Consider the following 10,836-nt stretch of genomic DNA (forward strand, 5'->3'; position numbering starts at 1 on the left):
CATCCCCATAGCCAAACTTTTTTGGGCATACTTTTGTAAAACAACACGTGTCTCCAATCTTGGGAGCATGTCATGTCCTAAACTGAAAGCAACAGAATTTGAAAACGCGCACGGAGTTAAATATAAAAATGCATGAAAGAGCACGTTCTACTTTTGTAAATGCTCTTCTCCGCGGCTCATTCGTTCACATCTTGTCAACTTTTTCACATTTCTTCTATAAATTGGGTTTTCAAACAAATCTCCAATCCTCGCTCAATTTCAAAACGAGGAAAGGGAAGTTGCATAAGTAGATTTGAAGAACAAGACTCTCTTCTGATCAAATTCATTTTCTCCATGATGGCCAAAATGGTTAGTTGCAGAGTTGAAGAAGAGGTTCAAGAAAGCTTGTTGAGAAGGGGTCCATGGACAGCAGAGGAGGATATGATCCTCTTTCGTTGCGTGTCTCTTCATGGCGAAGGGCGGTGGAACACAATAGCAAAATACGCAGGTATTATATATTAGAGATACATGTGGCTCTTTTTCTTTTGAGAGATGTTTGATCTTTGTTAATATCGATTGGCTAAGGTCTGATATTAATATCAAACATGTTTGATCTTCGGATTCTCTGTGTTTTTTTTATCATTCCATTACTCTGATTCGGTGTCGTCCAATTAAACATGGACATCCTATTGAACTCCTCTGTTTCACTATCTCTGTTTCAGGACTGAGAAGAACAGGAAAAAGCTGCAGATTGAGATGGCTCAACTACCTGAGCCCTGGTGTTAAGAGAGGCAACATAACAGTTGAAGAACAGCTTCTCATCTTGGAACTCCATGGGAAGTGGGGCAACAGGTATATTCTCCCAACACAACTTATCATGTTTGTATAGTAGTGAAAGATCCATTCAATCTTAACACTTTTGCACTAGAAATCAAGCCTTAGTGTGTGATGTTTAAGCCGTTCGAATCTGGAACTTAGACAAAACTGTAGATACACTAGAGCATGAACTCTGTTTCAAGATCACGGAGATTCATTCATGTCAACTCTGTTTCTTTTGTAATCAGATGGTCCAGAATAGCAAAGCATCTTCCAGGAAGAACAGACAATGAAATAAAGAACTACTGGAGAACACGGATGAAGAAAGTCTATGCCCACTACAGAGCCATTAACAACAGCTTTTCTGCCCTGCCTTCCCCAGCAACTGCAATCAATACACAGGGAATCCAAGAACAAAGGGGAGGAGGCTTCCATTGTAATGAAATCGGTAGAAATTGTGAAGATGGAGGGGAGAAATGGAAATCTCCCATGGTGGGCACAACCCATGATGCAAATATAACAGACGAGGATTTCAGAAGATACTCTGCAGCAGAAGCAGTAAACAGTTGTAGTTCAGGATTGGCAGCCATTAATTCTTCAGAGTCTGAGCTCTCTGCGTTGACTACAGAGACTGCAACATATGATGTGGAAATTGATTGGCCTAATGTCATCAACAACCTATGGAGGATCGATGACATGAGCGCTGATACAGTTTGGTGATTCAATTGGTGTTCCCTTGTAAAAGCTTAAACAGGTGTTTTATAACTTTACGTACTCTCTATCTTTAAGAAAGTCCCTTGTGGACGTCATACAGAGAAATCTACATAACTTGTAAGTTTCTGAGGTAACGAAAGCTGCAATCCACTTCATATGTAACTATCATATTAACAATTTATTCTTATTTTAAAAATATTAAATAGTTGACATTTCTTTTTCAGGGTTCAACTTTTTTTTTGGGGTTAGTGTGGGATGTTCACGAGTGGTCTAATAGTCCTAACACTCAATTATTTATAAAGAAGACGAATTTTTTTGTTGTTTATTATTTATAGAAGGATGAGAGGTGCGAGAACAAATTCTTTAGCTTACACCTATCAAATATATTTCATTGAAAGTTTCTAAAGGCATCTTCAATCGTTTAAGAATCTCAGGTTGTGAATTTATGTGTATGCAAATGAAAATTCAATATTGACAAATACTGAATATTAATATGTAATTCTGAATCTCATGTTTGGAGGTACCAAACTCCAAAGGGCATAGCATTAATTGATTTCGATGATCTTCTCTTTGTGACCTGTAAACTAATATAGTGTCTTCAAAAGACATAAGGAGGAATAGTTGTGACCGTTGAAGCATGTCTCTTAGAAGAGACAAGGAGTCAAAGTCTAATATGTTAAGCAAACTCGATTGGGTATGATTAATTGTTGAACCTTTTGCAAATGCACCTCGTGGCTATCGTGCATGATTATATGCTAAACAAATTTTACTAACAACCTCTCATTTGTCATGAGTCATGGATCATTCATTCGATCCATTCTGTACTAGCACACATGATCAATATTGATATGGGATTTATAGCCTAGTCCAAGAGATAGATAAATCTGATCGCTCAGATTTTCATACTTAGAGTGATATGGATAATATCAATTTAATGCAAGGATGATCTCATTGAAATTTATGGCAAGTTAATTCTAATGTCTATGCATATGTGTTTGTATGCATGTATATTAGTTTACATGGTGAACTAGTATACATACATGCACGCACGTGTTGGAAATATCAGAGTAGTAATTGAGAGGGGAGGGGTGAATCAGTTACTACAAAAATAAATCTCAGATCCCTTAGATATCAATACAAAATGCAAACAGATAACTGAATACTGTTGAAGCTCAGTAAACACACAGAATATTTTAACTTGATAATAACTAGATTAGCTCGGTAAACATATAAACCTTTAGATGTTATTCAGTGATTACCATTACTTTAACTTAGTTGCAAAGATATAAAGCAAATAGCATGAACACATTTGACACCAGGATTTAACATGGAAACCCAATTTGGGAAAACCCACCAATAGCAACTAGTTACTAATTTTCATTCTTCTGAAGTGAGCCCTATTAGGAGCCAACCCTGTTAAAGGTTACAAAACACACTGTTAGGTGTGACCCTATTAAAGGATTTAATCACCTTGTTAGGAGAGGCCTTGTTAGAGGTCTTGAGAACAATTCGATGGAATTGCCACCTTGTTAGAAGATTTGCAAATAGTTGTTAAGCCAACTCTGTTAAGAGATTTAGATCACTGCTATAATGGTTAGATAGTAACAATGAGATGACCTGATTTGACTGCAACCAATTTTTTGATTTCATATCTCTATTCAAGCTTGTACTTGATCCTTTCTGATCGAATATGACTTTGCTGCACCACAAGGATATTCTACTTATCCTTCAAATTCGATTCCTCTACTCATCAATAGATCTTCAATCACTTCATAATTCACACATTCTCTTGCACACTTTTCACACTTACATACTTTTTCATTTTCTTGCACACTTTGAAATCACAACTTGACCTTATACTTATATCTTTCACTTTGTCAAGTCGGTTCAAATACAACTTACAATAATCAATATTCATTACCTTAGTCGGCTAGAATCAATAGATAAATCAATTAAGCTTAATACAAAAAAATAAGAAAATCCTTTGTTAGCCAACTCTGCTTGGTAGAAACTAACTTTGAAACAATTGCCTTCATAAACCAACAAAAGCTCGATTAACATTGCAAACTTACGAAAATCCTTTGGCAACCAAGTGAGCTCGGTTAGCACCAGTTCCATCCAACTTTCCTTCGTTACCAGAGTGAGCTCAGTTAACATCATTTTCTACAACTTTTCTTTCAACGCTTGAGTGAACTTGGTAGACACTAAGAACTGCCTTCAGTGCTTGAGTGAGCTCAACATATATTGATTGATAAAGATTATGACATTTGTGTAACATCAAAGACAACACACAATTAATCAATTGTATCCAACAACCTTCCTCTTTGGCACTGATGGAAATAGAACATGTCATAGCACAATGAAATTTTGGATTTGAAAACTCTTTTTGTTAGTATGAGCTCTTTCTTTCACTAAATTTTGTCTGCAAATACCAAGTTCATTCAGAACATCCTCCCTCTTTTAGCATACTTCATCTTTAGAAGACTTCTCCCTCTTTGGTTTCTGATTTTATTCTGGTTCCAAAAATTTCTTAGAAATATGATAGTAAACTTCTCCCTCTTTAACAACACATGTCAAAGACAACAACTTTGTGAATACCAATGTACCTTAAGTACTGATTCATCTGCAATATGTCGTTGCCAATTCTACATCAACTGATTGATCTTCAACAAGTTTTGGTTGATGCATTCACTAAACTTCATTTTAGTGAATTTCAGATAGGGGAATGACCCCTAGCTTACCTCTTAGATACAAAAATGCATCCTTAGGTAATGACTTGGTGAATATGTCTAAAATCTATTCCTTTGTATTCACATATTCCAATTTGATTTTTTTTTAATCTTATACCAACTCTCTTAAGAAGCGATACTTTATAAAAATATACTTTGTTTTGGAATGCATTATTGTTGATTGCACTGGTGTTATCACAATATATGACAACTAGATCTTTTATTTCTACCTTCATTCCTTCTAATAGTTGTTCGAACCAAACAATGTTAGAACAATTGACTGCTATTGCTACATATTTTTTCTTTGTTGTGGATTGAGATGTAAAATTTTGCTTCTTATTTGTCCAAGATACTAGTCTTTAACCAAGAAAGAATGCTCCACCACTAGTTCTTTTTCTATCATCAAGACTTCCTGCCCAATCAACATCAGTAAATACTTTTAAGTCCAAATTGGCTCCAAGTTTGTACCATAAACCATAGTCTTTAGTACATTTCATATACCTCATGATTCTCTTGATTGCCATCATATGATTTTCTTTAGGATTTGTTGAGAATCTTGCCACTATTCAAATTGCTAGAACAATATCAGGCCTTGTGCGTGCAACATATTGCAATTTTCCAATCATTGCTCTATAAGTGGTATTATCTACTTCTTTGGAATTATCATTTTTGGAAATCTTATGTCTAGTAGACATAGGTGTTCTAATTGGTCTTGAGTCTTTTGTTCCAAATTTCTTTAGTATCTCCTTGATATACTTAGATTGAGTGATGTAGATACCATTCTTGTTTTGTTGTATCTGCAATTCAACAAAGAATTTTATTTCACCAAACATAGACATCTCAAATTCTTTACTCATTTCTTTTGAAAATGCTTTGCACAAGTCATCATTTCCTGTAAATAAAGTGTCATCAACAAATATTTCTACTAACACAATCTTCTTATCTGGTCCTTCTTTGATATACAGACCACTGTTATCATTAGTCCTTTGAAAACCAATTTGTACCAAGTAATAATGGAGTTTTTCATACCAAGCTTTGGGAGCTTGCTTGAGACCATATAATGCTTTGTGTAGTTTGCAAACCATGTCTCCTTTGCTAGGATCTACAAAACCTTCTAGTTGTTCAATATAGACTTCCTCATCAAGAATTTCATTCAAGAATGCAAATTTAACATCTATTTGATATACTTTAAATCCTCTATGTGCTACATATGCTAGTAAAGTTCTAACACCTTCAAGTCTTGCTATAGGAGCAAAAGTCTCACCATAGTTAACACCTTCTTGTTGAGAGTAACCTTTGCACATTAGTCTTGCTTTGTTTCTTGATACATTTCCATCTTCATTTAACTCATTTCTAAATACCCATTTCGTACCAATTATATTTTAATCCTTGGGTCTAGGAACAAGAGTCCAAGTCTTGTTCTTTTCTATTTGTTCTATCTCTTCATTCATTGCCTCAATCCATCTTTCATTTTCTAGAGCATCTTTAACACTTCTAGGTTCAAATTTAGCAAGTAAACATGTATCCTTTATTTTGTTTCTTATCATTGTTCTATCTAATTTGTCTCTAATGATCTAATCAGGTGCATGATGTCTTCTGACATATCTTACTAACACGGGCTCTTTTGTTTTTGAGTGAGTTCTACCATCTTCTTGAATTTTAGTTTCAAGCTCAGGTCCTTTTGTCTGTGACTCGAGTCTATCAGGTTTAGTTTGAACTAGCTCGGTGGCCTTTGATTGTGACTTGGGTCCTTGCAGCTTGGGTTGCATTGTCTGCAACTCAGTAGCTATTGGAGTTTCTGGGGACTCGGGAGTTGAAGCTTCTTTTATTTGAGATAGATTAGGAAGGGTATCAGGTTCATAGTAAACAACTCTTCTGTAGTCTTTAAGTTCCTTGCTACTTTCTTCTTCACTCTTTTCTACATATTCATCAATTCTGACATGTGCACTTTCTATGATTTTGTGAGTAGACAAATTCAAACATTTGAATGTTTTACTTCTGCAGGAGTATCCTAGAAATATGCCTTCATCATCTTTTACATCAAATTTCCCTTTTCTAGATTCTTTCAATATTTAACATTTACTACCAAATACTTTCAAGTAACTTACATTAGTTTTGTAGTCATACCATAGTTGATAAGGTGTCTTGTTTGAATCTTTCTTCAATTGAACTCTATTCAAGGTATGAATTGCAATACTGATAGCTTCTTTCCAGTATTTGAGAGCAACATTCTTTTCAATCATTAGGGTTCTTTCACAATCCATGATAGATCTATTTCTTTATTCTACTATACCATTTTGCTATGGTGTACCAAGGGTTGATACTTGTCTTTTGATTCCTCTTTCAATACATAAATTTTTGAATTCATGGGAGATGAATTCACCACCTCTATCTGATCTTAGGCATTTAAGCTTCTTTCTAGTTTCTTTTTCTACTCTTACTAGATACCACTTGAACTTTTGAAAGGCTTATGATTTTTGTTCTAGATACATTATTGTCATCATTCTAGAGTAGTCATCAACAAAGAGAATGAAAATTTTTTCTCCACTATAACTTTCTATTCTAATAGGTCCACATAAGTCTATATGAACAATTTCCAAGACTTCTTCTAACTGACAGCCTTTGCTCTTGAAGCTTGTCTTTCCCATCTTACAAATTTGGCAATTCTTACATAGACCCATGTCAGGTTTTTTCAAACTAGGAATACCTCTTACTCTTTTATGTTTTCTTACCTTAACTAGATTATCAAAGTTCACATGACATAGCCTTTTGTGCCATAACCAACTTTCCTCTACTTGAGCAATAAAATATGAACAATCACTAAGATCAAGATAAAATAGATTACCTTTTGTTTGCTTGCCAGAACCAACCAAATTTCCTTTTCCATCCAGTAGCTTTATCCATTCATTCATGAATTCTACCTTGAACCCAATGTTATTCAGTTGTACTACACTTAGTACATTATGCTTTAATCCTTCAACCTAATAGGCATTGTCACATACAGGTTCCTTAGTTAACAAGATATATTCTTTTCCTTTTGTGTTACAAGGTTCATTGTTCCCAAATCTTACACTACCTCCATCATAATATTCCATATGCTCAAATTTTGTTTTGTCACCAGTCATATGATGTGAGCAGGCACTGTCAATAATCCATATATCATTTTTGCTAAATTGAAAGATAAGTGCCATCTTATCTCCTTCATCATCATATTCATCTTTCACAACAATATAAACCATTTCATCTTCATTGTTATCAGAATCTTTAGCTATGAAACAATATTTCTTACCTTTTTCCTTGAAGCTCTTATAGTTCTTGGAGTCCTTCTTGCCTTTATGCTTATTGCTTTTCTTTTCATCCTTAATTTCCTTGTTTGAAAACCTAGCAACAATGTGACCAATTTCTTCACAAGAAAAATAGATCAGAGGAATTTTACCCTTGTACTTTCCTCTTCCTTTGGAATACTTTTTTGCAAGTAGGGCTTCAATAACTTCATGATCACTATCTAAACTTTCTTCCGATGATCAATCTTCTCCACTTCTTGATTGACTGGATTTTGAATTTTTACCTTTTTCTTTGAGTGCGATTTTAGCTTTAAAAGAAAATTCAATATTCTTTGAAGCGGGAACATAGTTATCATAATTGTCTAATTCAAAAGTTGTTAATCTTCCAACTAGAGCATCCAACCCTATCTTATTAGTTGGATCATATCTCATTTCTTGAATAGAAGGTACTCTAATTGCATAGATGGGAAGAAGAGTTCAGAGTACTTTACTTACAATAGTTTCCTCCTTGATGTCTCCTCTAGATGCTTTGATTGCACTTGTACTAGCCTTGATCCTTTCCACATATTTTCAATGTTTTCATCTTCTCTCATTCTCATTTGATCAAATTTTCCTCTAAGGCTTTCTGCTTTGGCTCTTCTTACATTGTCATCTCCTCCATAGATATCTTTAAGTTTGTTCAATATTTCAAAAGTAGTTTTGCAATCTTTCACCTCATCAAATTATGCATAACTAAGAGCAGATGCAATATCAATCATCATGATATTATGATTCTTCTTTTAAGTAATGACTTCAACTAATAATGTTCCAATGGGGTCTTGTATTCAGCATTGAGATACTTGCAACTTGAATCACTGATGGTAGTCAAATGTAATCTCATAAGTCCTTGCCATGCTGCGAAATTGTCTTTGTTCAGCTTAGGAATCTCTCTTTTGTAAGACATCCTGATCTTTAGCTTAGGTTCTTGAAACTTTGCAAGCACCAAAAACTTTGATACCAATTTTTGAAAATATAAGAGAAGTAATTGAGAGGGGAGGGGTGAATTAGTTACTACAAAAATAAATCTCAGACCCCTTATATGTCAGTACAAAATGCAAATAGATAACTGTATACTGTTGAAGCTCGGTAAATACACAAAATGTTGTAATTTGGTAATAACTAGATTAGCTCAGTAAACATATAAACCTTTACATGTTATTTGTGATTACCATTACTTTAACTTAGTTGCAAACATATAAAAAAAATAGCATGAACACATTTGACACCATGATTTAATGTGGAAACCCAATTTGGGAAAACCCACCAATAGCAACTAGTTATTGATTTTCACTCTTCTAAAGTGAGCCCTGTGAGGAGCCAACCCTATTAAAGGTTACAAAACACAATATTAGGTGTGATTCTATTAAAAGATTTAATCACCCTGTTAGGAGTGGCCTTGTTAGAGGCCTTGAGAATAATTCAATGGATTTGCCACCTTGTTAGAGGATTTACAAATAGCTGTTAAGCCAACTTTGTTAAGAGATTTAGATCATTACTACAATGGTTAGAAAGTAACTGCAACCAATTTGTTGATTTCAGATCTCTGTTCAGGCTTGTACTTGATCCTTTTTGATCGAATATGACTTTCCTACACCACAAGGATATTCTTCTTATTCTTCAAATTTGCTTTCTCTACTCATCAATAGATCTGAAATCACTTCATAATTCACAAATGGTGGTTTTTGACAAAAAATGAACATACATTCAAAATAAATTATAGATGAAAGGCTTGAAATAGTTCAAATCAAAAATAAATTATATGGTTATATAGCTAACATAGAGACCTACAATGTCATGTAATGTGATCTTATCGATGCCCAACCATGAGGAATTTGAAGGAGAGCACACAAGAAAAATCAATCATTTTTTGTATGTTTGCTAGAAAACACGTCTCAGACTTGTTTATAAACTCCAAATCTTTAGGTTGGATCTCCAAGGCAAAACCAAGCCTGAGGCTTGGTTTTAATACAAAGCTTTCAATAGCGTGTACACCCTATAGCGCGCATGTGCTATTTAAAGCATTTGAATTTTGATCTCAATAGCGTGTGCGCACTATAGTGTGCACACACTATTGAGACCTAAATAATGCATAGAAGATGTAAAGCAAGAGCAAGAGAGACCGGGGGGGATGGCTATGTGTGTGTGTGTGTGTGAGAGAGAGAGAGATAGAGAGAGAAAGTAGGGGATGGGATAGAGAGGAAGTGAGAAAGAGTAGGGGTGGCAGAGAGAGTACAGGATGGGAGAGAGGAAGTGAGAAAGAGTAGGGGTGGTAGAGAGAGTACAGGATGGGAGAGAGAGGAAGTGTGAGAGAGAGTAGGGGTGGCAGAGAGAGTACAAGATGAGAGAGAGAGGAAGTGTGAGAGAGTAGGGGTGGAAAAGAGAGAGTACAAGATGGGGGAGAGAGAGGAAGTGAGAGAGAGTAGAGGTGGCAGAGAGAGAGTATAGTGTGGGAGAGAGAGATTGAGAGTAGGGGATGGGGAGAGAGATATTGAGAGTAGGAGATAGGGGAGAGAGATAGTAGGTAGTGGGAGATGGAGTGGGAGAGGGAGAGCGAGAGAGAGGAGGATGGGAGTGCATGTGTGTGAAAGAGAAGTAGGGAATGAGAGAGGGGGGAGACAAATTAGCTCAAGAGAGAGTAGGGGATGGGAGAGAGAGTAGGCGATGGGAGATGGAGTGGGAGAGGGAGAGAGATGGGGGATGGAAGTGTGTGTGTGTGTGTGTGTGTGTGTGTGAGAGAGAGAGAGAGAGATAGAGAGAGAGTAGGGGATAGGAGAGAGTGTGAAAATGTAAGAGAGAGTAAGGGGTTGTAGAGAGAGAGTAGAGACGGAGAGAGTGAGAGTGAGAGAGTGAGAGTGAGAGTGAGAGAGAGAGTGAGAGTGAGAGTGAGAGAGTAGACGGTGGGAGAGGGAGTGGGAGAGTGAGAGCAAGTGAGAGATAATGTAGGGGATGGGAGAGGAGAGAGGGGGGATGGGTGTGTGTGTGTGAAAGAGAGAGAGCAGGGAATGGGAGAGGGAAGAGAGAGATAGAGAGAGTAGGGGATGGGAGAGAAAGAGAGTAGTCAATGGGAGAGGGAGTGGGAGAGGGAGAGAGAGGGGGGGGGATGGGAGTGTGTGTAAGAGAGAGAGTAGGGGAATGGAGAGAGTGTGAGAGTGTGTGAGAGAGTAGGGGTGCTAGAGAGAGTGAGAGTAGGGGATGGGAGAGAGAGAGTAGAGAGGGAGAGAGTGAGAGAGAGATAGTAGGCAGTGGGAGAGGGAGTGGGAGGGAGAGAGAGGGGG

General features: G+C 36.4%; 1 protein-coding gene across 1 annotated transcript; it reads left to right on the plus strand.

The window, feature by feature from the left end:
- Positions 1-224: 224 nt before the first annotated feature.
- LOC149529383 (transcription factor MYB57-like) lies at positions 225-1,740 on the plus strand. Its single transcript, XM_089810923.1, has 3 exons — positions 225-487; positions 702-831; positions 1,044-1,740. Exons 1-3 carry the CDS (start codon positions 334-336, stop codon positions 1,513-1,515), a joined length of 756 nt encoding a protein of 251 aa, XP_089667049.1. The 5' UTR covers positions 225-333; the 3' UTR covers positions 1,516-1,740.
- Positions 1,741-10,836: the final 9,096 nt, after the last annotated feature.

This window comes from Cupressus sempervirens, chromosome 11 (assembly GCF_028749045.1).
Source record: "Cupressus sempervirens isolate cs-2001-9-10 chromosome 11, ASM2874904v1, whole genome shotgun sequence".
NCBI classification, from domain to species: Eukaryota; Viridiplantae; Streptophyta; class Pinopsida; order Cupressales; family Cupressaceae; genus Cupressus; species Cupressus sempervirens.

What these genes read in the sequence shown, in the direction of transcription:
- LOC149529383 (XM_089810923.1), top strand. Translation starts at nt 334, where the DNA reads ATGATGGCCAAAATGGTTAGTTGCAGAGTTGAAGAAGAGGTTCAAGAA. An exon ending in CACAATAGCAAAATACGCAG is followed by an intron (nt 488 to 701) that starts GTATTATATATT and finishes TCTCTGTTTCAG; the next exon opens with GACTGAGAAGAACAGGAAAA. An exon ending in CATGGGAAGTGGGGCAACAG is followed by an intron (nt 832 to 1,043) that starts GTATATTCTCCC and finishes TTTTGTAATCAG; the next exon opens with ATGGTCCAGAATAGCAAAGC.